Below are 26,414 nucleotides of genomic sequence, written 5' to 3'. Positions count from 1 at the left end.
TTTCTTCATTTCCAATCATCATCAAAAACCTTGAATTTTCAAATCTTTAGTGGCTCCAGGCTGAATATTACAGCAGCAGCAACTTAAATTGAGAAAGGTTGCCAAACCGCATACAGATAAACATATTCCGCCATTTGCACAGTGGGACAGACAAAATCCATTCAGTTGGGATTGCAGCTCCTACTGTGGAGAACCATTAGCTACATATACACATATGTAAGTATGCATACTGGTTGGTTAGGAACTAAGCCTAGAACTTAAGTCTCACATTTGATTCATTTAGAAATTAATTTGCTAAACGACTTTTAAATTGCTTTCGAAATGATTTGAAATTCTCTAGAATTTCAATGACTCCTTCATTTAGCAATTCAATTAATAGATCGAGAGTAAAAGTATTTATGTATATGCTGCTCATTAAATCTACTGTTTTGTTGTTATTGTTTTTGGACTTAGTCTGATATTAAGTCCCAACTTAAACTAGTTTCAATCGTTTTTTTTTTTCTTTTTCTTTCGGAAATCTCAAATCTGTCAAGGACAAACGGGTTTTTGCGGCATTGCGTGTGATTTGTATTTAGCATATATATGTATATATTATGTATATGATCTGTATCTGTATCTGCCCATTCCAGATGTGACACAGTTTCCCTCGAATCGGCGGAAATCCAATACAGTCGAAAAGTGGTAAATCTGGATATGGATCCTCAACTCTTCCTTCTCCTCCTCCTCAATCTTCTTCTTCTTCTTCTCCTTCACTTCAAGGCCCGCTTTCTGGTTGATGTGACTTCTGTTCAAAGTTTATAATTATACACTTTTATGTTTTCTTCCATTGGTTTCTGGGACTTTATTTATTTTGGTAAATGTGTTGGCTGTAAATTTAATGGGTGAGACACAACACAAAAATAGAGAGAGAGAAAAAAGAAGGTAATAACATTAACATTTGCATTCGCCCCTCGTAAGAGGAGAGCGAGCGTTGGCGCATATGAATATATCTTTTTTTCGGTGTGGTTTGGTGCTTGAGCCACATCGGCAACGCCAACGACATTATATAGTAGATAGATACATACATACATATGTACATACATATGTACATGCATACATACATATATACACTCTGGACCTGAAATTGGAACTGGAACTGAGGTGTGTGTATGCACCGCTAAGATAATTCGAAATAGAAAGATATTCAGGCAGAAATACAAAAGAGTAACATAAAATGCAAGAGAAAGATCTGGTGTTGCTAACTATTTGATCAACTTGGTAACATAAAATTTATGCATTTCATATATGTACATAGATGTTTTTGGCCTACGTTTTTTAAAGTGAATGAAATGGATACCAATTTGTTAAGGTAACTTTAGCAATTTAATGTTCCATTCTAATGGAATATAAGTTAATAGCTAAGCTTGAACTCTGTTAAAGATTTCATTTTGTTGTCTATTTTAGGCATATTTTCAATATATATCAATATTGTTATTGAAATATGTATGTAGTTTCCATGTTGGATTCGAACTTTTGTAAAGCTTTTTCTTCAAAATATTGAATATCACAGAAATTTATTCTCTAAACCTATAATAATTTAAAAATACATTTTAATGACCATTTTTGGTTTCAAGATTTTAGTTTTCCCGACAACTTTTTATACTTTTATGTTCTTGAGTATATCCTTTGTAGAAAACTTTAATAATAATAAAAGAAAGTGTGCAAAAATGAATGGCTATTTGAAAAAAAGTGTAAGAGGGTTTACCTAGCAGCAAGTGCTTCAAATAAGGAAGCTTGATTTCATTAAGGGTATTCATATGGATGCTTTTTAGATCAGTTAACCTTTTCTTTATGTACACTTGCATGTACACTCACACACACACACACACATACATACATACGAAAACCTCGCTTCATTACACACCTTTGTCTGTTGGCTTTCTTTGCAGTTGTTGTTGCTGCTGCTTCCCCAGGTTATTGGCGCAGCCGCGCAGTCGCTGTCAACGTCAACGCTAACGTCAACCGGTAAAAAGTCTTGAAAAGTGCGCCTCTTTGACGTTCCGTTGTTAGTTTAAACTTAACCATTGCCACGCTCGCTCAAGTCGCGATTTTTTGTTGAATACTTCTTCTTTTTTTTTTGGAAAATTTCTTAAAGGATTTATTTATTATTCTGTGTGCGTGTGCGTAACAATAAAATAATATAAATAATAGTGTGTGCTTAATTTGTTTAAAAAAATGAAATTATTTACCAGTGCCATTGCGTTAGTGTTGCTAGCGACAAGTGAGTGTTAAATACAATAGATTAACTAAGTAAATTTACATTAAAATGTACCCCCACACATACATACATATGTACATACATACATAAGCATATACTTTAGTTAGTCGTTTTTGTTTTTCTTCCGCATCTTCTTCTTTGCAAATTAATGCTAATTTCTTTGACATTGACATGAAAAAAGTTATAACGAAGACACAAGAAGAATACAAATGGACTTCATTTTGATGGGGGAGAAGGGTGGAACTAAATTTATAAATATTCATTTGGCATTTAAGCAAAAGAGGTATCAATTTAAATAACGCAACGGACCAAACAGGTAACGAAACCAGCTAAGATGGACAGAGAGACTGCAGTAGGAAAACTTGTCTGGGCTGGCAAAGATTATGCAATTCCAGCTTCAAGTTGAAGACGGATAGGCCTGGCAAAATGGCCAGCAATGTTGGCTCATCTCTGTTCTAAGCCGTTAAAGCATCTCCAATTGAATTCAATAGGAAGAGAGACAGAGAGAAAGAGAGAGACGAAGACCTCTATCTATGCCCATATCTATATCTATTCATATACATACATACATACATATAGTGCAAAAAGTGAAAGTGAATTATGGACTGACAGTTTGAGTTTAACGAACTATATTTCATTTCCTTAATTTTTTTAAATGTGTTCCCCCTATTTTTCCGTTTTTAGATATCTCTGCCGCCGGCTTTGAGTGCCCCAAGCCAAATGGTCAATTTGCCGATGAAATTCAATGCGACAAGTTTTATGAATGCGAAAATAATGTGGCCAAAGCGCATCTATGTGCCGATGGCCTGGTCTTTGATCCATTGAATCGTAAAGTCAACAAATGTGACCAGCCCTTCAATGTCGATTGCGAAGATCGCACAGAGCTACGTAAGTCGATTTATTTTGTGGGTATTTTGTGACTTGCTAACAATTAATTTGTATCCATTTTTGCAGAGGAACCCATATCCACCAAATATTGTCCACGCAAGAATGGTTTCTTTGCCCATCCAGATCCGGCGGTATGCAACATTTTCTACAATTGCATTAATGGCGATGCTCTGGAGACCAAGTGCACTGTGGGTCTACATTTCGATGAGTACTCCGGAACTTGTGTGTGGCCCGATACAGCCAAGCGTGAGGGCTGCAATCCCGAAATGAGTAAGTAAAGGCTAATATGTTTTCGTTTTGTAATAAATTACAATGTATTTGTCCCTTTTTGTTTAGGACAATCTGCAACTGGTTTTACCTGCCCCAAGGATCAGCCCAAGACTGACGATCGTGGTCAGGTGGTCTCACATCCCAAGTATCCCCATCCCACCGATTGCCAGAAGTTCTATGTGTGCCTTAACGGTGAGGATGCCCGCGATTTGGGCTGCCAGTTGGGCGAGGTCTACAACGATGCCACCGAGATGTGTGATGCACCCGAAAATGTGCCCGGCTGTGAGGATTGGTACAAGGATGATAAGCCTTAAATAAAATGGCCAATATTTGGCCAAGTGCCGCCCGCCGTATCGCGCGTCTCCCCTTTCTTTGTTTCCTTTCTTTTACCTTTTCTTTCTCTTGCTAAAATTTCTACTTCATTCGTATTCCTATCAAATCATAGACACACAGTCACTTACACACATCAACACACTGATTAAGGATTCGCGTCGTTGTTAGTCACTTAAATTTAATAAGTCTAGCTAGCTGTTAAATGTAATCTATTTTTCTATCCTTATCTTTTATTCTGTTCTATTTAATTTTCATCTATGCTAAATCTTTTTCTTTTCTTTCTTTATAAATATTCTGTATGCTCATTTCAAGACTTATGTTTTTCAACTTTCTATAATATTCTTAAATTTATTATAAACAAAATACACAAAAAATAAACTATTATAAAAATTTTATTTCTCTCTCTCGCTCTCTCTCTCTCTCTCTTTCTGTTACATATAAACTGTATTTCAATTTTTAGTCCCAATTTTATTAAACTTTCTAAGTTCTCAAGTTTTAAAATTCGATTCACTTATTAGTACTTCGATAACTTTGTAATACACAAATTTATCGCGAAAGTAATTGAAAGTAAATCGTGGCCGATAAACGATAACATGTTTACTCTCTATTGTTTCAAAATCTTTTTATATTTTGATCTTTGGTATAGGCAATACACACACATGCATATATGTAGTTGTATTTGTAAGTAAGTAAGATACTTGACTTTTTTAGATTCTATTATTAAGAATTGACAATTAAGTTTAAGTGTTTTTAAACAGAGCTCCATCAATATTTATTTTCTTTGTCTAACATTTTTATTTAAATTATTTGTAGTTTTGATAACTGAACTTTTTTATAGATTTTCCGGTTTTCAAATTCTAATCTTATTCTTTGGGTGAAACAGAAATCAGTGACTACAAACTGAAATTATATATCAGATGTGCCTTATTCGATTTTTATTGTAGAAATATCTTATACACTTTCTTTTCTAAAATCCTAGTTAATGTAAGAACATTCAATGTCCAATGTCTTGAATTATTAGCATCAAAAACACTAAAGAAATAAAATTTTGCAAATCAAAAAAGTATTTTATGTTATTATGTAAATATAATGGATTTTGATAATTAACAATAGATAATTAATAATGCCATTTGTAAAGAAATTTGGGTAACCAATTTAACCTAAAGCTTTCACTGCACACGCAATAAATTGACCAATCCCATGGGGATTAGATCGTACGTGGTTTAAAGAGCATTTATCTCTTCGATAAACAAAGTCGTAACTCTCGAAAAATCCACAAACACGAGAAACTATTGAAACTGATTGGGCTTATTGCGCCAGGATCACCTTTCGACGCTTCGTTGACCCTTTTTAACACTTTGTTTTTGTTCGCATTGTGGCGTTAATTACCAAAACGAAATACAGACATACAAAGAGCCAAAAAGAGTTCAAACGAAAAATATATCAAACAACTTTAGCTGCAGGCTTGAAGCTTAGCTTGGGGCTTGATGCAGGCTTTTTTTTTTTAGTTGCTTTTGCTTTTGTTTTGGCTTATGCAACAATTTTGCAATAGTCAACAATGTAATGGTAACGGTATCGCTTCACCTCCGCTCTCGTTTAACCACCCCCCTTGCCGGCCCGCAACACCATCAGCAGCTCTCGACAACCAATCATGAATGAAGCTTAAGCTCGGCTCAAGCTTTGACTTTTACTTTCAATCGCACACACTTAATGGAAGCTCTCAGCTAAACGCCAATCACGTTTTACCGCAACTGTGACAACATACCAAACTAATACCCAGGTCCGGACCATAAACGGGGGTCGCCCATAATGGTAAAGGAAAACTTAATTCTCACAATCAGTTGAAACTATCCGAAAAGAATTGTGAGGAATACTTTTTGATGGGTTAGAAAAGTTTATAGTAAATTCGATGTAAATTTTAATTGAATGCATTTAAAAATATTCAAAAATTCAGTTGGCTTTTCCCGAAAACCTGTCAAAAGTATCAAGAATATTAATAATCTTAGCAGTTTAAAATAGTTTTCCGATTATCATAAAGACTCCACAAAGTAGGCAATACTTTTTGTGCAAAAAAAATAACGTATACGTATATTTGCCAGTGCTAAATTAAGTATACGTAAAAATTTCCCAAACTCAAAAAAAATATGATAATTACAGAAATGAAACCAAATAATATATTAATTTTAAAATTAAAAAAATAATCCAAAGCTTGAAAATAACTGTAAATCACATTATGCAACATATGAAATCTTACGACAAAATGTTGAATTTTTCTCATTAAAAAGACCAAATAATTGAGGCCCAAATAGTCACCCCCTAAAGTATGCAACAGACTGCTAAGGAGTTTCTTCTTTTAAAATCAACAAAAAAAACTCATGGCCTAATCCCTTTTTCGCATCGAGAACTGATTTTTGCTTATGCATAGTTAATTTCAATTTGATTTAAGCTGTAAGAAGCCTATTGCATACTTAAAGGGGGCATTTTCACTTAGTTTCATTTACATACCTCGATCCGACACTGGCGACAAAGTCTCTGTAGATATTAATCCAGGCAGGGACGCTACCGCCACCGACACCACCAGCCACTTCTCTGACCATTACTGTGACGCCCCCAATACGAAAAAACTGAAAGAAAAAAAAAAACAAATTCAAACGCAAAGCTTTGCAAAAGTTTTTCTTTTGATTTTTTGGGTTGTCACTGCCGTTACCAAAGCCAAGTTGCCGACGTTGTTGCTGCTATTGTTGTTGTTAGCGACTTTTGCTGCTGCTGTCGCGCTGTTGCTGTTGCTGTTGCTGCTGTTGCTTCTTCTTCTTCTTCTTCTGGTAGCGCGGTATAAATCTTTTCAGTTGAGTTTGGAACGCGTAACCGTTAAAACGTATATGAAAAATAAATATATACATATATATAGAAACAATATATATACACAAACTTAATACCAATTGCCGAGCGGAAGTTTTGTCATATTAATTTTTGTTTGCCGTTATTGTTTATTGTTGTTGCTGTTTATAACGTTTGTTAGTTAATATATATTTTGTTGTTGTTTGTTTGTTTTTTTTCTTGTGTGTGTGTGTGTGTGTGTGTGAAATTTTCACTATGCAGCAACGTATTAAAGTTGGCACTATGCTGATTCTGATCCTGGCTTCAATTGCCTGTGGTAAGTTTGGGGGAGTGGCACGCACACAGACACGCTCGTGTGTGTGTGTGTGTGTGATTGGGTAAATAAGCTTTTACTTTCAAAAATTCCATTAGACCATTCGAGCATTGTATGTCTGTCGATTATAATTGTAATTGTTCTCAAAACCAACTTTTTTTACTCTTTGATCAATTAAATTGAAAGTCAGTTTCAAAGACAAAGTTTTTCGAAGGCCTTATAGCCATAGATTAGTTACTTAACCCTGAGCAAATCTTACACTCACCAGCACCCAAGATTTATATATCCACATACACATACATACATATGTATGTATGTATGTATATAAAGTTAACCATATGTCGTCCGTCTAGAAGACTCATTTGGCATGCAGATCAGTTTGTTGCGAATTACTTTTGCTTTTCTTGTTCTCTTTTGTATATATGTATTTACTTATATATGTATTAATACCCAATTGCAAGGGGTTTTGGTTTCAGTTTTTGGGTTGGGCAGTGCTTGGCACCAAGTAGAATTAATAGAGTCTGAACTGATCTGGTTAAACCAGTTAACAATTAAGAAACCACACAACAATCAAATTATCTAACCCGATCTAAATTCCTGATATACCGCCATATAAACTCAAGTTACTCTCTTGTCTCACTCATCGAATACACGTTTTATGTATTTTTGTGACGTTCGAAAAGGTCAAAATCCCATTTTTAAAAAAAAATCTCTCGAAATTTTAATATAACAGTAAATCTTTCATTATATTTATTTCCCAATCTGTTGTTACTACACGGGTATGTACACACACACACACATAGAGAGAGAAAGAGACACATCCAAATTGTAAATTCCAAGCATACGGTATATGGCTAAGAGACAGGTTACATCACCATCATCGTTATCGTCCAAGACCCGGCGCTAGACGAAGATGATGTGCGCGCATCGCAAAAGCAAAAACCTCACGACGCAGTGCATCGTGTCTTGTCATCACTTGCACTTGCATTGAAACCAGTTGGTTAGGAAGGAAGTAAATGTAGTTGGTAGTTGTTTCTGTTTACTTTGTGTGTGTACACATTGACGGCTCAAAAAGAAATTGAAATTGACAAAAGTAAATGTTATCGTTTTTTCCGGTCTCTCTTTTGAATACATTGAACATTGCACATAATTTCATCTTTTTTGTTTTGTATCGTTTTTATATCGCATCCAGGACATGCCTTGGCCGTTGGCACACCGGAATGCCCCGAAAAGTATGGCGTTCAAGCCTATGCCCATACGGAGAATTGTGACCAATTCTTCCTATGCACCAATGGCACTTTGACTTTGGAGACCTGTGAAAATGGTTTACTCTTCGATGGCAAAGGCGCTGTACATAATCATTGCAACTACAATTGGGCCGTTGACTGCAAAGGACGGCACTGGGATCGTAAGTATATACATAAACACAGTAGATTGAAAGGAGACGAAAAAGACATCAATTAACTTAGCTGAAAGATATAAGCTTTGATGTTAGGAGAGATTAACCTAACATAGTCCACTGCAAAGTAAATATATTCAAATAAAGTTTGAATTTCAAATAAATAGATTGATTAATATTACAGAGCTCAGCTAAATTGTTTTGAAAGGATACGGAGTGAAAAATTAAACTAGGTATTTGAAAATTGCTACAAATGGTTTTTTGTTTATTCATAGCTACACCCATTTCATCACCTGGCTGTGAATATCAATTTGGTTTATATGCCGTATCGAAGGATTGCTCGACCACCTATATCAAGTGTGCCCACGGTGAACCCCATGAACAGGACTGCGATGCTGGTTTGGCATACGATGAGCGTATTCATGGCTGCAATTGGCCCGATCAGCTGTTAGATCACTGCAATCCTGAGGGTAAGCAGTCTAAGCCAAGTTTCTTAGATTTTCCTTTTCCTAACACTGGAGATGTCCGTTCGTTTGCTTTGCTTCGTTTTTTTTAGCTGTCGTTGGCTTCAAGTGCCCCACTAAAGTGGATCCCAATTCGGTGGCCGCTCGCTTCTGGCCCTTCCCACGTTTCCCGGTTTCCGGTGATTGCCATCGTTTGATCACTTGCGTTGAGGGATATCCCCGTTTGATAAGCTGCGGCGAGGATAAGGTCTTCGATGAGCATACATTGACCTGTGAGGAGCCCGAATATGCCAGCGGCAATTGTGCCAACTATGGCAAATAGAAGGCTAAGGCGAATTGTAACTGCAAACTTTATAACTGTATATATTGTGTGTGTGTAAAAAGCTCGACTCAAAGCTCAGACTATGAACCGCTCTTTGTCATTTTCTCTCTTTCTCTTCAACCTAATATGTATGTATGTACATATATGTATGTAGTATATCTTTCCTTTCTTCTGCACGCGCTGGTTGTTCGTTCTATCCCGCTCGCACACTGTCCCCCTTTTTTGTTTTTATTTTTTTCCTAGCATCAAATGTATGGCAATATATAAAATATTTTAACTTTACCTTGTCTTGTCTTACTTCATTTTGATTTTGTGTTTATTTCTCCATTTTTTGTTTTTTCGTATACAAATCGCAATAAAGTTAATTTAATTTATTGTAATTAGTTAATTTTTTTTTTTTTTTTGTCGGTATACAAAAGCTAAAGCTGGGAACAGGGTTTGTTTTTGTTAGGGACATAAAAAAAATGTATATATTTGTATATATATAAATTTATCTTAAAGTTTACACATAAATGAAAGGCAAATAAACATAAAACAAAGACTATAAAATTAATTTAGTACTATTGAACTTGAACTATTGGAAGCAAAAATGGAAAACCACATTATATATGTATATTCGGATCAGTTCAATTTTTAATACTACTACCAAAAAAAAAAAAAAAAATGCTAAAGAAAATTTTCTCTTTGAGGAAGTATTTTGGTCATCCGATCGATTGATAATTAAATAATAAAATTACAACTATTCTATTTGGCATACAAAGATAGCAAAAGAAAAGGAAAGAAAGATAATTTTTCAAAATTCTGCAGTAGAAGACATTAAATTTAGGTAGAAAATTGTTCTAATTAGACGCTTACTCGCTAAAAGGACAAACCGATAACCGCACAAGGACGACATGAAGAATTCTTATTACTAATTTTGAAATTTTGTTGCAAGTAAAAAAAGGTTACATTTCCACTTGGGGTCTCTCTTTTTCAATAGCGTTTCATAGAATTTGGCTATAGTGGAAATCAACTATGTAAATCCACTTATTCGTACATCTATCACATAGAGAATATACAATATAATGGATAATTCCCATCGTTGTCATCATTTTGATCATCATCGCTATTATCGATCACTCAATCAATCAAATGGCGCGGATGATCCTGGGGAATTGAAAAGATAATGGCATATATAAGGCCCTCGCGTACCGATTCAGTGGGATTACCGACATTGAACATGAATTTAACCCGATTGCAAATGGAATTTGGGACACAGGAATACATTGGATACCAGCCCATTTTATTGAATACTACGTAGATCTTATAGATCTGATTGCGATAGATATAGACGGCACGATCGAAAGTGATATCCAATACGGAATCGTAACGTACCCGGGCCGTGCAATGTGTATAAGTGATCCGAGAGCCATGCATATCCTGAATATGAGCATAGAGTACTTCGGTATACCGTTCCGTAAAACCGGCGGAGGTCATTAATTCACCGCACAGCACCTGGGTCGGCACCTGGACGCCCAAAATCCAAATGTTGGCGTTCACCTGGAAGGTGACACCCGAATCTGTGACGCTGGTGTTACGGAAATCGAATTGGCGTGTCAGTGAGCGCATGCAATAGGTTTTAACCATATCATTTTGAGAGTTGCCACCGCCACCGCCGCTAGATCCAGCTGAGCCAGAGGGCGCTGTGTCCGGCTCAGGTGCCAGTGCGGGAGCAGGCACAGGTGCCGGTGCGGGTGCTGCGCCGCCAGAGCCACCCTCAAAGACCTGGCTAAAACAGCGCATTGATGCATGGCTGCCATTTGGATGATCCTGCGACATCACCGTGTCCTCACCAAAGACTGCAGATGGATTGGGCATTGGATTGGCACCCAGGCGGGAGAACAAAATGGGATTTGCGCGTCCACTGCAGGTGGCGCCATTGCCAGATGTTGAGGCGCCATTGGGTCCTCCTGGATGCTGCCTGTAGGACGAAGACAATTCACTTTGCCGATGAGCCAACTCATAAAAGTTGCGAGTGCTACGCGATACGCAGAAACCCTCCGGCATGTGGCAATCGTTCAAAGTGGGACTGGAGATTTTAATCAAAATGGCCAAAGCCTCATGCTGCTGCAACAGTTTAGATCGTGCCGGCCCCTCTGCGAATTGCTGCGGCGTCATGGTCAGAAAACGAATCTTTTTCACCGCTTGACGCAGCATGGCTCCATCCATAATGGTTCGTTGGGCATCCATGATGCTGATCATGTTGGCAGCGGCTGTTGCTGCATCATCGGTGGCATCGCTGTCAATTATCACAACATCATCCGATGGCGGGGATGCAGCAGGAGCAGATGCAGCAACAGAAGTAGATGTAGAGGCTACTACAGCAGCAGCAGCAGCGGCGGCAGCTGCTGCCGCTGCCTCTGATGATGTGGATGCCACTGGCTCTGGTTCGGCATCAAAATGAACCTCTTCATTATCCTGCGGCATATGCTGCATCATGGCTGCCACATCGGGCTCCATTTTGATTTCCTCCACCACAACATCTTCGCCAGCGTCCGCAGCAGCAATTGCAACACCCAACGAGGATTCCTCCACGGGTGGTTCTTTACGTAATGAATCCTTCTCGAATTTCTCGTCACAAACCTCATTGGTATTACCCGCCAATATGCCCCTTTCACTGGCGAATTTCATCAGGCAATTGAATAAATCCAATTCGGAATCAATATTCAGACGGTTCTGATCCAAAATGGCCATCAATGTCGACACCTCAATGTCCAGGAAGCTGGGGTCGGATAACACTTCGCGAGTGTTTGATGCAATTAGCTCCATACTGCTCTGCATTAGGCGAGGCTCATCGAAAAGTTTGGCAAACTCGTAGGCCCGACAGGCATTCTTAGGACTGAGATCGGCCCACAGGAAGAGTGTGCATCGTGTTACTACATGCGGTAGCATATACTTTTTGGCCACATAACACAATTCGCAGGCCTTGTCGAAGGACCCAATTGTGATGCGATCTGTGTATATGTACTCCAACATTGCCTCGAATGCCTCTGGCTGGACATCTGGTATAATTATGGGATCCGTCTTATCCGGTAAAATGCCATAGAACATCCGTTCGAATACCGGCGATGCCATGGCTAACAGTAGCTTGTGACCGGCAATCACTCGCTGATTGGGTGGCGATCCCACTAGAAATCTGCAATCGGCCCATTTCTCCGAATGAAGCAAATACTGACCACGATCCTTGATTTCCGTCAGACTGTTTTGCCAGTCCAAATCTAGATCCATTACCTGCCAAACAGGCAAGACAGACAGAGAGAAAATATCAGTTGTTAGAACGAAAACACATTCAAATTCAATTCAAAAATTATTACATTCAATTTGTGCCAACCAGTTGTGTTTTAAGTTATTTTATTCAATTATCTACTGCAATTTTGTTTATCCACTTGTTGTTTTTTTTTTTACATATTTTGCAATATTTTATTGTTTTTATTTGGGTTTTTCGGTGGTGAGCATTGCAAACCTTTAAATATATATGTACATATGTATATTGTTTTTAGTTCAAATTCACCTTTGTTTATATATTCACCTTAGTTTATAAATTGAGTAATAGTCCTAAGGGTGCGAGTAATAGTCCTAAGGGTGCGAGTAATATTCATAAGGGTGCGAGTAATAGTCCTAAGGGTGCGAGTAAAAGTCCTAAGGGTGCGAGTAATAGTCCTAAGGGTGCGAGTAATAGTCATTTAAGAGAGAGAAAGAGAGCGCTCGGTTGCAAAGAGTGGTTGGTGTGAACACCAGTGTTGCCGAATCACTACCTTGTAGCTAGATTTGGCCGCTTTTTGAGGCCGATTGCTTGAAAACAGATTTAGCTATTTTCAAAAATTACAATTAGCTAAAATAATATTGAACAAATATCCGAATTGGTTGCATATTTGTTAGTTGCGATACTTTTTTTAAAAAAGAAATTTATCATTTGGCTAAGTGCCTAAAGCTAATCATAAAAGCGATGAAAGCGTTGAAAATGATGAGTTGGTGTTCATCGATAAAGTAATAACTACATTGAATTAAATAAGTTGAACTTTTATTAAAAAAATAAACTGTTTTCATTTTAGCTAAGTAGCTAATTTTATGAAATTTTAGTTAGAAATTTAAAGTTAGCTTTTTTTAGCTACTTTTGCTGAAAAAGTTTCGGCAACACTGGAGAACACCAGGGTGGGGGGGGGAGGGCGGTTGGCAAGTGCAATTTAAGAGCGAGGCAAAATAAATAAATGGCCAAATGCACTGCAACAAACGTTCCACTTTATTAAGCTTTGTATTTAAATAGAGTAAGTTTCGACTTTCCTGTGTATTTAATCAATCGAGGTCTTGAATTACGGATTTAGATTATAACAGCTGTCGCCACTAACAGAAGGGCCGCTACGTCTATTAATCATGAATTTCTAGTAGATATTATCAACCATCACCACTTGTTTCTCTAAGTGTTTGGGGGTGCGCGCGGGTGTAAAAATTGCGCCAGTTTTTTTCAGTGTGATTTTGAATTTCGTGGTGAGCAGTTGTGTTTGTCGCTGTGTCGGATGTTACATGTTACAACTTGCTCGTTTTCAGTTGAGTTTTGAATGTGAGAGCGTGCTCAGGTGTTTTGTTTGCTGGTCCGCTTCCGTGTCCGTTGCCCATCAAGCCCATCGGTGTACGTTTGTCGCTGTTTCTCACCATCATCGTACCGTCGTCGCAGCCGCCGTCTAAATTTGTGGTTTTTCGTTTGTTTTTTTTTCCGCATAAATATTTGTATGTATTAAAAAAAGTATTAGTTCTTTTTTTTGTTGTTTTAATGTGTGTCGCGTGTGAAATAGAATAGAAAACGAAAGAAAATTTACATACATATATAAATCTATATACAACAACAACAGAAAAAGAAAAATGTAAGAAAAAAATCAAAGGAAATTAAATAATGAAGTATGTTTAACAAAGCGCAAAGCAAAAGCAGAAACTGAGAGTTTTTTGTCGTTTGTTGCAAGAGCAACAACAACAACAACAGCAACTACATATAATAACAGCAGTAGCAACAACACCTACGCAACTTGCAGCCACCGGCGACGCCGCTGTCGTTGCTTTTTGGCATGCCGTTGCTTTCTTTCCATCGAAACCAACCCACTCTCTCCCTCTCGCACTCTCTCTCTCTTTCTTCCATTGAAGCAATTGCTAGTGCCACCTCCCACGCCCCGTTAGCCATCAAAGTGTCTTTTGTTTTTTCTCTCTTTCTGTCTCTTATGTTGGGTTTTGAATGAAAATTGAAAATTTCTCCACTTCCTGTGTGTGTGTGTGCAAAATGAGATGCAAAATTATGTTTACTTTTGTTATTGTTTTTTAACAACAATTTTGTTATTGTGGTAATTATTTCCCTTTTTTATGTCCCACATTTAAAGAAAACGAAGTTAACCAAAAAAAAAAGGAAAACAATTTTTTTGGTTTCGTTGGTTTCAAAAACTTGTTTTGCAGCGAGAGCTTAAAGTTTGACTTTTGTTGTTGTTTCTTTTTTTTTTTTTTTTTTTTTGTTGCTATTACGTTTTAGTGTTTATTGCATTTCTTAGTCCCGTCTCGCTCTTACACCTCCCATTAACCAGAGATGCTGAAGATCTCTTTAGCTCTCTCTCAGTGTCTCTTTGTCTCTCTCCCTCTCTGTCTGTCTGCCAGTCTCTCTGTAAGTTGAAGGTTTCTTTTGCAACAACTACACAGCAACAACAACAAATAGACCCCTAGGGCAGCTTTTTGTTGTTTGTATGCTGAAAACTGGTTTTAAATTTTTTGTTATATCTTATAATTTAAATATATACATCAGTTAAATATATGTACATATATATACACGAAGATATGTATAAAAATACGTATGATTAAAGCTTTTTTTGTGCTCAGTTGACGTCAGCCCGTAGTCAGACTAAAAAATAATGTTTTTCGCAAAAAGAAAATAAAAATAATCCACAAACCAAAATATATAAATATATACATTAAATAAGTATGCGTTTGTGCTAAAAAATAAACATTAAATACAATTGATTAACAGTAAATCTCAAAATGCTAGAAGGCTAATACTAACATTAATGATTTGTACGGTTTGAGCCTATTATAAAACGATCTAACTCTGGAATCATTGTACATATGAACATACATATGTATATATACATAGATGGGGTTTTCTTCCAAGTCGGCATAATCAACCTAATCAGCAAAACAGCTGATACAGCAGCTGATAGTTCTGTCGGTTTAGTTTTCAAAATAAATGTACGTATTTGTTATTGATAAAAAAAGGAAACATTTTTAAACAATTTTTAATGGAATATTTACCATCCAGAAAGAAGCATAGAAAAATAAATGAAAAGCAGTCAGGCAAAGTTAAACAGAAATCTAGCTCGTAATACTTATCACTTTTTAGATTCATCTGATTAGCTTTATATTCAAATGTACATATATAAAAACACACTTGCTAATTAATAATCTCGATTTATTATTATTTAATACGATCTTTATTACTCTATATATGTACATATTATACATGTGTTTGTACTTTTAACAACAAAAAATGAACTCAAATTATGGATATACATATACCTTTAAAGAAGTTTGATAGAACAATAAATAAAATAAAAACTTAATAAACAATATACCTCTCTGCTGATCGTTTGCTGGGTACAAAAATGAAAGCAAGACAATGAGAGAATGAGAGACACAAAGATCGAGAGAGAGAGAGGGGAAGAGATCTCGAGAGACCCAGAGGAAAAAATTGGGGAGAGAGAGATATAGCGTTTATCACTCATTTTTTTTTGGGTTTTTTGTGCAGCCACAAAAATTGTTTAGCAATGCATTTAATTATACAAAAATCAACAAGAAAAACTAAAATCGATTTAAAAATGTCGAAAATAAAAAAAAATTAGCAAAGCAAAAAAAATAAAACAAAAAAAAAAGAAATATTTGCAAAAATTATTGAACAACAAAAAATAAATCGCAAGAAGAGAGGAGAGAAACAAAACCGACAACAAATCAACCAAAGTAGCAGCAACAACAACAACAACAATTAAAGCAAACAGCCGCAAAACGACGACGACGACCACAAGATGTTGAACCAGCTAGGCAAAGCAACAACCAGAATTCGACTCAAAAGGCAACAACAACAACATCAACAGTCACCTATCAAGGCAAAAGCTGCTAAACTACATCACATTCAACGCTGGAGCTTTACATTGCTGTTAACGTTAACAGTCTGTCTACAGGTATGTGCTAAATTTTTGTTGTCTTATTTAATTTGTACATATGTGAAGGAAGTGCCTCAACCCAAATAAAGTATATATATTCTTAATCCGTAACACGACTCGAGCTAAGTCCGTCCGTCCGCTGTATGCAATATGCGCTGCATTGCTACAGCCTAAAATTGTGGCCGTTTCTCCCAAACATTAAAGCCATAAGTTAGAAGCTAAGGTATTAGAGCTACATTGTAAATGATATGTGATAAGTAGACATCAAGAAAGTGCAAGCGAGATCGAGATCGATTTGACTCTCTCCATCCATAAGCACCTTGTTTATTTTTTTTTGGCCCTGATGTGATATATAGACTCACTTTCCCTGTCTCTTCTACAAGTCACCCTCTTAAACTCTATTGAGTCACATCACAATTATTAAATATATTTTGTAGACGAAAAATTTTTTTTAAACAAGCAATGGAAAAAATCAAATGCCCCAACAAAGTGCCTCTTTTCATCTCTTTCGATGGCCGCCGCTTCCATAAGATTCATGTGGAGTCAATCAATTTGGCATAAAAGCTACTTCAAGTCTTTTTTGGTTTTTGCATTTCCGGTTTGACAGAGAGACAGAGATATAGAGAAAAATAGAAGAGCTCCAAATGTTCACAATCTTCGGGTGCAGAAATGATGAATGATGACTTAAACAATTCTTCACACATTTGGAATCTATTTAAAAAAGGATCTATGATTAGAGTAGTTATAGACTGCTTGAGAAATACTTACACTTTACAGAAGTTCATAAATTTGTCAGAAAGCAGCTTTAAGAAAAGTAACTATTACACCTGATGATGAATGATGACTTTAACAATTCTTCACACATTTGGAATCTATTTAAAAAAGGATCTAGGATTAGAGTAGAAGATAGAGCATGAGAAAGACTTACAACTTACAGAAAATAGTTGCATTTCCGGTTTGACAGAGAGACAGAGATATGTATAGAGAAAAATAGAAGAGCTCCAAATGTTCACAATCTTCGGGTGCAGAAATGATGAATGATGACTTAAACAATTCTTCACACATTTGGAATCTATTTGAAAAAGGATCTATGATTAGAGTAGAAGATAGACTGCTTGAGAAATACTTACACTTTACAGAAGTTCATAAATTTGTCAAAAAGCAGCTTTGAGAAAAGTAACTATTACACCTGATGATGAATGATGACTTAAACAATTCTTCACACATTTGGAATCTATTTGAAAAAGGATCTATGATTAGAGTAGAAGATAGACTGCTTGAGAAATACTTACACTTTACAGAAGTTCATAAATTTGTCAAAAAGCAGCTTTGAGAAAAGTAACTATTACACCTGATGATGAATGATGACTTTAACAATTCCTCACACATTTAGAATCTATTTGAAAAAGGATCTAGAATTAGAGTAGAAGATAGAGCATGAGAAATACTTACAGTTTACAGAAAATAGTTTTAAGAAAAGTAACTATTACGATAAATTCGCATAGTTGAATGAGGAGAAGGTATAAGGGGAGGTGCAGCGCGCACACTTTGTTGTTGACGATTTGGTGGTACACGATTCAACTCCTTTGGATGTTCAGCACATCGACTTTGGAACGAGGGACTCGGCTGTGGTGTCGTATAAAATTCGGTGGGTCGTGCTCTCGGATACATTTCGCATCTATTGAAGTTGAATCTCTATAATGAAAGAATGAGAGAGAGCGCGCACGAAATGCAAGGAAGCGAAATGAGATAAAGATTAACTTAACTTACCGGCTTATTAATATTCTTTTTTTCCATTTTTTACAAGAATTTTGAATTTTATACAAATAAATTTAATACTTGAATTTAGTTATATTTTTTTTGTCTGTTGTTTTGTACTACTTTACTGTAATCTGTTTTAGTTTATGAATATTATCTAAATTTAACTAAACCCGTTGACTTTACAAGGTTGACTTAAGAAGTCAAGGCCTATTAAGATTTAAGAAAATTGTTCTCGATTTCAGAAATCGAAAATCGAATTCAATTTTAATCGATATTTGGAGTCTAGCTAGACTGCACAATTATTGTTGTCCTTTTTAAAATGTATTGTAAGTAGAATTGTGCAATATATATGTAGAAGGAAGTGCCTCAACCTCCAGCCTAAAATTGTGGCCGTTCCTCCCAAACATTCAAGTCATAAGTCAAGAGCTATAGCTTATTATGATATATGATAAGTAGACAACAAGAAAGTGCAAGCGAGATCGAGAGAGATCGATTTGTTTCTCTCAACCTATGCACCTTTTTCTTTTTTTATTTGGGCCCAGACGTGACTTATTTATGTCACAATATTTAGTATGTGACTAAAGCTTAAATATTTCTCTGTCATTTATCGACATTTGACGGCAAATACAATAAATAATTCTCAAGCCTAACCCAGTAGTGGGAGGAGAGAGTAGCATTACGACGAGGAGGATGCAAAGGGGGAGAGTCGAAGCCATTGTCGTTACGCGTCAACAATTTAAAATGTTGTTAAGCTTAGCTTTTAGAGTATTGAAATGGAAATTGAAATTGATATTAGATGCCGAATGTAACCAAATTGAACCGGTTCAGTTTGCCGGTTCGTCGTGCCCATTTTCAATTTCCCTTTTTTATTATTTGTAGTAATTGGTTAAATGAACACAAAAACAAACCAAACAAAACAAAAACTTTTTCGATTGTAATTGTTACACACATTACAGAAACAACAACAAATAACAATAAATTCAAATCACTTTCTTGTAATAAAGACAAAATGAGAATGTTTCTAGTGTTTCTAGTGGGGAGCAGCTTTAACTAATAAAGTCCAAGGTGGATACTTTTAACTAACTGAATAGAGAAATGTTTTTAGTCTCTTTCTACCTCTCTTTGCCACTAAGATTAATTTTAGATACAAATATTTGAGAGTCTTATCAAACCACTGAAGCGGAGCCGAAATTGACATCTAACCTTCTTTTATTTTCGATTACAAATTCAGAAATAAAAAACCTTTACAAATTTAAATTGTCGTGAAATAATTATAATGTTTTGAAATCCTTATAAAGACTTATTCCCCTATATATGTACATTCATATATGTTTTAAAGGCGGATCAATTTCTAATTTAATTTAATAATATCTTATAATTCTTCTTAGAATCCGATTCTAGCGGTCAGAGAAGAATCTCTGACGAAAAGATGTTTTGCAAGTAAAGAATATGTTCATTTCTAATTACAAAGAGAGAAAGAGAGAGAGATTTGCCTGCTTTTTCTATCTCCAAGGTCTTGCGCAAAGTTTTGTTCGTGTCTAGAATGTAAAAATGGTTATTAACTTAAAATGCAAAATGTTATTAACAAAACTCTCTTGAGCGCAATTTTTTAAAAAACAACTCTTTCTCTTTCTGTCTCTCTCTCTCTCTTTCTCTGTCTGGTGCCAAAACAACAAAGAGTTTCTGTCTGGGTCGAATCTCTACTCTGTTCCCACAAAATAATTTCAAACATTGCTCACGTTTTAATTAGCAAGCCGGAAAATGAAAAGTTTGAGTACAAAATAAATAAAATGTACATTTTTTTTCCTGTTTCTGTTTTAGTTTGTAGTTTTTAACGTTATACTGTTAACTACAAAAAGAAGAGACTTGGCCGAGCAAAGGTTAAAGATCAAACGAAGAGGAACTTTTAGATTTTAATAAGTCACGATTCACAATTTTAGTTTTGCAATAAACAAATTAGCCAATGCATTTTGTGTTTGAAAATTGTTTTTCACATTATATTTAATTTAAAAATAATTGTAATCTTATTAAAGATATTCGACACTGGTGAAAATTCCATATATAAGTTCTGAAGAACGACTGTAATCGATAGCAACGAAAAGTATTTCACAATTTTCAAATGAAATCTTGCCGTTTCCATGAAAATTTGAGGGCCAACAAAAAACAATTAGCCGCAATATGCGTGTTATATGGGCAATTAAATGCAGGGCCACAAAATGCTCTGTAGAAAAAGAGATGTGCACGATGTGCAAAGACAAAGCACAGATAACCACGGCCCTTTGCCCCACACTCGCCCTCCGTTCCCTCCTCACCAATGGCACGTGTCAAGTTATCCAAAGAAACGATACACAAACGCAGACAGACAGAAAAGGCTAAATGGAAAAAACACAAAAGTTTTCATACAAAACACCTTAACATTTGCTACTGCCGGTTCTCTTGTAGTAGATAGATTACAAATTTTTTGTTTGCACACATTCAAACCAAGTGAGAGAGAGAAAGAGAAAGAGAGATTTTGAGATAAGTGGGTTTTTTTTTTCAATTAAATGCAACCCTGCAAGTTAATGCAATTTAAGCCCGGAAAGGACTCCACCCAAACCTAAATCCATCATCATCCGCCACGTTGGTCTCGGTCAATTGAAAGAAATACAAATTGCATAAATTAAAAGAAAACTTTGCGAAAAAAGGGTGCAGATGGCATAAATTTGTTTGGTGGTTAATGCCCAATTGAGTTATCTGGCCAAATCAGTCAATCAACCAATCAGTGGGCGGAGAATCCCAGCAATTTCACAGCGGCGTCTAACCAAAAAATTTTCCTAGTTTTTTGGCCGATTTTCTTTTATGCTCTTACCTTAATATTGGAAAGTGATCTTCTAATTTGATTCAAAGTCCCCGCTGGCTAAATCCGATACTGTATAAGGGAAATGAGGTGGGGGGAAAGCGACTAAATCAGCTCACGTAACTAATACGTTTAGTATAAACTTAATAACCATTTCATAAAACGTTTTTATTGTCAATTTAAATTAACTATTTACTGTAATCGGATAGCCGACGGAAATTAAGGAGAATTAAAGTGTTACTCAAAATAAGAAAAATATTAAGAAATGTTTAGACATTTTTATTAGTAAAACACACAAATAAAGTATATAAAACTTTTGTTAATTTAAGGAATTTTAAAAAGTAAACAAGAGGGTTAAGGATGGATCTCGAAAATTCAATCTAAAAATATAGATTTTCAAAATTTAAATTAGTCATTTTCGATAGAGGTTGTCCTCCCCACCACCCAATGTCAACCATTAGGGATATGAGCTGGCACAAAACTTTGGACCAACATCAGACATTTTGCCATTAAAAATCATTCGAGTATTCTATTGCTCTTCATCTTCTATTCATTCTGATTTTTGTTTCTTTCCTTCAACTAACTTTCTTTTCATTTGAACTAGTTATTATGGGAATTTGTTGTTGTCGTTGTTCAGTAAAGTAATTAGCAACTAGCTAAGTGGCTGCAATATTTTCATGTTTATAACTCAAGTCATAACTTTATATATACAACATATATTATACATATATATACATATATATTTATATATACTGCACTCAAGTGTCTGAAGCAGCCCTTCTCTCTCTATTTATGAAGTAGTAAGCTCAAGTAGAGGAGAGGTAGAAGGGAGGTAAAGGAGAAGCAGGATATGTGGGTGGGTAGAGAGAATAAAGGGATGGAGGATACAACCCTCCTGAATTTCTGTATGATTCATGCTACACACAGTTACTATAATAAACTAAATATACTAAGCGTCTATATAGACTATATACACTCATTCACTCACTTTCCCTGTCTCTTTCTCTCTCCCTCCATATATATATATATATATATATATATGTACATTTGTATGTCCGTACGTATAAGTCAACAAGTCACCCTCTTAAACTCCATTGAGTCACATCACAATCATTATATATATTTTGTAGACGAGAAATTTTTTAAGCAAGCAATGGAAAAAAAATCAAATGCCCCAACAAAGTGCCTCTTTTCATCTCTTTCGATGGCCGCCGCTTCCATAAGATTCATGTGGAGTCAATCAATTTGGCATAAAAGCTACTTCAAGTCTTTTTTTGGTTTTTGCATTTCCGGTTTGACAGAGAGACAGAGATATAGAGAAAAATAGAAAAGCTCCAAATGTTCACAATCTTCGGGTGCAGAAATGATGAATGATGACTTAAACAATTCTTCACACATTTGGAATCTATTTAAAAAAGGATCTATGATTAGAGTAGTTATAGACTGCTTGAGAAATACTTACACTTTACAGAAGTTCATAAATTTGTCAGAAAGCAGCTTTAAGAAAAGTAACTATTACACCTGATGATGAATGATGACTTTAACAATTCTTCACACATTTAGAATCTATTTGAAAAAGGATCTAGGATTAGAGTAGAAGATAGAGCATGAGAAATACTTACAGTTTACAGAAAATAGTTGCATTTCCAGTTTGACAGAGAGACAGAGATATAGAGAAAAATAGAAAAGCTCCAAATGTTCACAATCTTCGGGTGCAGAAATGATGAATGATGACTTAAACAATTCTTCACACATTTAGAATCTATTTGAAAAAGGATCTAGGATTAGAGTAGAAGATAGAGCATGAGAAATACTTACAGTTTACAGAAAATAGTTGCATTTCCGGTTTGACAGAGAGACAGAGATATAGAGAAAAATAGAAGAGCTCCAAATGTTCACAATCTTCGGGTGCAGAAATGATGAATGATGAATGATGACTTAAACAATTCTTCACACATTTGGAATCTATTTAAAAAAGGATCTATGATTAGAGTAGTTATAGACTGCTTGAGAAATACTTACACTTTACAGAAGTTCATAAATTTGTCAGAAAGCAGCTTTAAGAAAAGTAACTATTACACCTGATGATGAATGATGACTTTAACAATTCTTCACACATTTGGAATCTATTTAAAAAAGGATCTATGATTAGAGTAGAAGATAGAGGATGAGAAATACTTACAGTTTACAGAAAATAGTTGCATTTCCGGTTTGACAGAGAGACAGAGATATAGAGAAAAATAGAAGAGCTCCAAATGTTTACAATCTTCGGGTGCAGAAATGATGAATGATGAATGATGACTTAAACAATTCTTCACACATTTGGAATCTATTTAAAAAAGGATCTATGATAAGAGTAAAAGATAGAGCATGAGAAATACTTACAGTTTACAGAAAATAGTTTTAAGAAAAGTAACTATTACGATAAATTCGCATAGTTGAATGAGGAGAAGGTATAAGGGGAGGTGCCGCGCGCACACTTTGTTGTTGACGATTTGGTGGTGGTGGTACACGATTCAACTCCTTTGGATGTTCAGCACATCGACTTTGGAACGAGGGACTCGGCTGTGGTGTCGTATAAAATTCGGTGGGTCGTGCTCTCGGATACATTTCGCATCCATTGAAGTTGAATCTCTATAATGAAAGAATGAGAGATCGAGAATGAGAGAGAGCGCGCACGAAATGCAAGGAAGCGAAGTGAGATAGAGATTAATTTAACTTACCGGCTTATTAATATTTTTTTTTCCATTTTTTACAAGAATTTTGAATTTTATACAAATAAATTTAATACTTGAATTTAGTTATATTTTTTTTTGTCTGTTGTTTTGTACTACTTTACTGTAATCTGTTTTAGTTTATGAATATTATCTAAATTTAACTAAACCCGTTGACTTTACAAGGTTGACTTAAGAAGTCAAGGCCTATTAAGATTTAAGAAAATTGTTCTCGATTTCAGAAATCGAAAATCGAATTCAATTTTAATCGATATGTGGGCCAACTCGTCAATGTAAGAACTCTTGAATACTTTTTTCAGCCACTCTTCTTGAATTCTGGATTCGTAATTTTGCAGTTTTTATTATTGTGTAATGAAGTCAATGTCCAAGTATTTCAATTAGCCAATTTGAGTCACATATGAGGATTGAGGCATGGAATCTCTCTCCCGATCATAAACTTGAAATTTAAGTCATAAAGTGGAAAGATTCAACAGGAATATTTCTCAAGAAATGAGTTAACAATTTGAGGTTATGAAGAGCCATTGCCCCCCACTATATGTGAGCTAAAAAAAGTTATTAAAAGCTAATAAAATGTAAAATTGATGGCAGTTTTTGGTAAAGTGGATTCTAAAATTGATTGCAACTGTGCCCATAATATATATGTTCATGATACATATGTATGTATATATTTTTAATCAGCATGAAAGGTCGTACCCATTTACATAGATAGTTTAGAGACTATTGGGATGAAACTTGGTAACCATAACATTTAATGCCCTAGGATCGTTTAAAAAGTTAAAGGATCTCTAACAAATTCACAATTTAGATGCTTTTTAATGTTACAATTAAAACGGACGAACATGTCTCTTCTAATATTCATTAGCAATCGGCAGAAAAAGATCTTAAAGAATTTTAAAGAAAGCCAAGACAAATATTTTCTGTTGTTTTGCATTTCCTGTTATCATTTCCCGCCCTGCAGGGTAGAAACTTTCTCTCGGCTAACACGTTGCCACATTCGATTCGTTCAACTTTCTCATTTTTTATTTGATTAAGAGATTCATATTCGAATGATGCTACCATTGCCAAGGTCAAATTTTATTTTTATGTTGTAGCTGAGGGTGGACAATTTATATTTTGTTTCTTTCAAAACCTATAGCACTATGTGAAATCAACCCTCATACGGACTACTCGAAAATTTCCATTTCCATTCCCATCGGCAGAGGCCGAGGCAGTGGCACAAACTAATAATTAAATCGACAAATGAATTCACACCCTTTTGGAAAGCAGCGTTGCTATCTCAACCGACTAACCGACCCCGGAAAAATTGAGCTGTTTACTTGGTATAGGGATCTGAACTGAAGCAGAACTGTTTGCATCAATCGTGGGTGAAATGCGTAGAGGAGGGATGCATTTAGTCCAAGGCCAATGACATTGAACATTGGAAAAACTAATGGAAAATCATTGAGTAGATGATGCGTTGCTTGCTCTAGTTTCATGTCTTTTTTGGGCCTGCTTTATGCGGGATGAAATGGATAGTTTTTGTTCTGTTGATTTCATTAAGACATTTGTTCACAAGACAATTATTCTCTCCCCACTACCAAAAAACACATAATGAGAAAACGTCTCAGATAATGAACATATGTGAATTAAAGAATTAAGCCTGCGTTAAAGATAATTCACAAGTCTGAACGTGAAACGATGAAAAATGCTCGAAAATACGGGTAAACCATGGAGTGAAAATGTGGAAATTAAGACAAAAGTAAAGGATTCTCCTTAATAAAATATGTTTAGACATATACTTATCATATTTAGCTACCAATTCATACCATCGCAGCCCACAAGGGATTCCTGTCCTGACTTATTCGAGTCACTCGAACTCAAACTTTCAACTTTACCCAACTCGAATGGTGATTCCGGCTGAAGCATGTAACAAGACGCTAAATAACGTTTAGCATAGAAATGGCAACATTGCGTCCCTATGCCAGAGGCATCCTCCTCTGATGGGAGAGAGAAAGGGTCTTAAAACTGTTTTCATAAACATTTCAGACTTCTGCTTTTGGAGGTGCTTCCCTTCCAACTTGTGCATCTTAAGGTAGCTACATATATTTGTGTTTGTATGTGTGCTTGTACGTGTTTATGGATCCTACAGTCTACGTGGCAAAGTGCACTGAATACTGTCGTTGTCGTTGTCGTTGCCGTCGTCGTCATCGCGTCTTTGTAGCACAAATTGAATTTGCCGCAAGTTTATGACATTTCTCTCTACCCTTAGACACTGTTTCTAGGTAGTTGACAGTTATAGTTATAGTTCGAGTTATAGTTGGAGTTATGTATGTTCATGCTGCTGGGCCATCTTATTACTGGCAATATACACAATGTGTGTGTCTGTGTGTGTGTGTGTGTGTGTGTGTGTGTGTGTACGTATGTTGTGCATTCTGTCGGTTAAACGAAGCAATCAGCTTTAGTGCTTAGCGCCTAGTAGTACGACTTTTAGCACACATGTGTTTAGTTCAGTTTATCGAAATAAGTTGTAGATTGCAGTTCAATTACAAAAAAAAAGAAAAAAAAAAAAAACAAAAACTATTGTCCAAATGTCTATTAATTTGTTCTGACAAAAAAATCAAGGGAAAATTCCAAGTCGCCTGTGATTGTGAGATTTCATAGTTGCCGTACACACGTGTCATTCATTTCTATAACCGTTTTATGGCCTTTTTTTCATTCTTTCTAAAGAATGAACGAGAAAAGCAAAAAAACACAAAAAATGAGTGAATGGGAAATGGGAAAACTAGCTGCGAGTTT

At 35.7% G+C, this 26,414-nt stretch overlaps 4 protein-coding genes and 2 long non-coding RNA genes across 22 annotated transcripts in view; 3 read left to right on the top strand and 3 right to left on the bottom strand.

Moving 5' to 3' along the window:
• The first annotated feature begins 2,061 nt into the window (after window positions 1-2,061).
• On the top strand, window positions 2,062-4,007 carry obst-A (obstructor-A). Its single transcript, XM_068302945.1, has 4 exons — window positions 2,062-2,260; window positions 2,942-3,145; window positions 3,212-3,415; window positions 3,482-4,007. Exons 1-4 carry the CDS (start codon window positions 2,215-2,217, stop codon window positions 3,727-3,729), a joined length of 702 nt encoding a protein of 233 aa, XP_068159046.1. The 5' UTR covers window positions 2,062-2,214; the 3' UTR covers window positions 3,730-4,007.
• Window positions 4,008-6,612: 2,605 nt separating this feature from the next.
• On the top strand, window positions 6,613-9,366 carry Peritrophin-A (Peritrophin A). The gene is made up of 4 exons (XM_068303360.1): window positions 6,613-6,902; window positions 8,092-8,307; window positions 8,574-8,768; window positions 8,855-9,366. The coding sequence occupies exons 1-4, from the start codon at window positions 6,842-6,844 to the stop codon at window positions 9,082-9,084; spliced, it is 702 nt and encodes a 233-aa protein (XP_068159461.1). The 5' UTR covers window positions 6,613-6,841; the 3' UTR covers window positions 9,085-9,366.
• A 16-nt stretch (window positions 9,367-9,382) lies between these two features.
• Window positions 9,383-12,599, bottom strand: LOC137587101 (uncharacterized). The gene is made up of 2 exons (XM_068303358.1): window positions 12,438-12,599; window positions 9,383-12,354 (listed from the first exon to the last, which is right to left on the bottom strand). Exon 2 carries the CDS (start codon window positions 12,349-12,351, stop codon window positions 10,204-10,206), a length of 2,148 nt encoding a protein of 715 aa, XP_068159459.1. The 5' UTR covers window positions 12,352-12,354; window positions 12,438-12,599; the 3' UTR covers window positions 9,383-10,203.
• A 1,004-nt stretch (window positions 12,600-13,603) lies between these two features.
• Window positions 13,604-26,414, top strand: part of Ptp10D (Protein tyrosine phosphatase 10D) — a 44,863-nt gene continuing 32,052 nt past the window's right edge. For all 3 annotated transcript variants that reach the window (XM_068303676.1, XM_068303675.1, XM_068303674.1), the window contains exons 1-2: window positions 13,604-13,982; window positions 15,896-16,325. In XM_068303676.1, coding sequence (XP_068159777.1) covers window positions 16,170-16,325 — 156 coding nt within the window. In that variant the 5' untranslated portion in view covers window positions 13,604-13,982; window positions 15,896-16,169. The remainder of the gene's footprint in view (window positions 13,983-15,895; window positions 16,326-26,414) is intronic.
• Window positions 16,714-18,237, bottom strand: LOC137587122 (uncharacterized). 7 transcript variants are annotated; one of them, XR_011033873.1, is made up of 7 exons: window positions 18,078-18,237; window positions 17,760-18,002; window positions 17,600-17,719; window positions 17,438-17,541; window positions 17,243-17,379; window positions 17,076-17,179; window positions 16,714-17,018 (listed from the first exon to the last, which is right to left on the bottom strand). It is a non-coding gene; the product is annotated as an uncharacterized lncRNA (long non-coding RNA). The 7 variants fall into 7 exon arrangements; XR_011033871.1 differs by having other exon boundaries at window positions 17,438-17,557; window positions 17,600-17,703; XR_011033872.1 differs by having other exon boundaries at window positions 17,243-17,395; window positions 17,600-17,703.
• On the bottom strand, window positions 22,004-23,299 carry LOC137586971 (uncharacterized). Of its 9 annotated transcripts, none has more exons than XR_011033841.1 (7): window positions 23,290-23,299; window positions 23,087-23,233; window positions 22,927-23,030; window positions 22,723-22,885; window positions 22,527-22,666; window positions 22,367-22,470; window positions 22,004-22,309 (listed from the first exon to the last, which is right to left on the bottom strand). It is a non-coding gene; the product is annotated as an uncharacterized lncRNA (long non-coding RNA). The 9 variants fall into 9 exon arrangements; XR_011033838.1 differs by having other exon boundaries at window positions 22,527-22,682; window positions 22,723-22,869; XR_011033839.1 differs by having other exon boundaries at window positions 22,367-22,486; window positions 22,723-22,869.

The sequence above is a fragment of the Drosophila tropicalis genome, unplaced genomic scaffold, assembly GCF_018151085.1.
Source record: "Drosophila tropicalis isolate 14030-0801.00 unplaced genomic scaffold, ASM1815108v1 contig_158, whole genome shotgun sequence".
Classification (NCBI taxonomy): domain Eukaryota; kingdom Metazoa; phylum Arthropoda; class Insecta; order Diptera; family Drosophilidae; genus Drosophila; species Drosophila tropicalis.
This window is presented reverse-complemented; position numbering and strand designations above follow the sequence as displayed.

Excerpts from the sequence above, each read along its gene's own strand:
- Peritrophin-A (XM_068303360.1), top strand. The coding sequence starts at position 6,842 with ATGCAGCAACGTATTAAAGTTGGCACTATGCTGATTCTGATCCTGGCT. Across the intron at positions 6,903-8,091 it reads CCTGGCTTCAATTGCCTGTG|GACATGCCTTGGCCGTTGGC; the intron begins GTAAGTTTGGGG and ends TATCGCATCCAG. Across the intron at positions 8,769-8,854 it reads AGATCACTGCAATCCTGAGG|CTGTCGTTGGCTTCAAGTGC; the intron begins GTAAGCAGTCTA and ends CGTTTTTTTTAG.
- obst-A (XM_068302945.1), top strand. The coding sequence starts at position 2,215 with ATGAAATTATTTACCAGTGCCATTGCGTTAGTGTTGCTAGCGACAA. Across the intron at positions 2,261-2,941 it reads GTTAGTGTTGCTAGCGACAA|ATATCTCTGCCGCCGGCTTT; the intron begins GTGAGTGTTAAA and ends TTCCGTTTTTAG. Across the intron at positions 3,416-3,481 it reads GGGCTGCAATCCCGAAATGA|GACAATCTGCAACTGGTTTT; the intron begins GTAAGTAAAGGC and ends CTTTTTGTTTAG.
- LOC137587101 (XM_068303358.1), bottom strand. The coding sequence starts at position 12,351 with ATGGATCTAGATTTGGACTGGCAAAACAGTCTGACGGAAATCAAGGAT.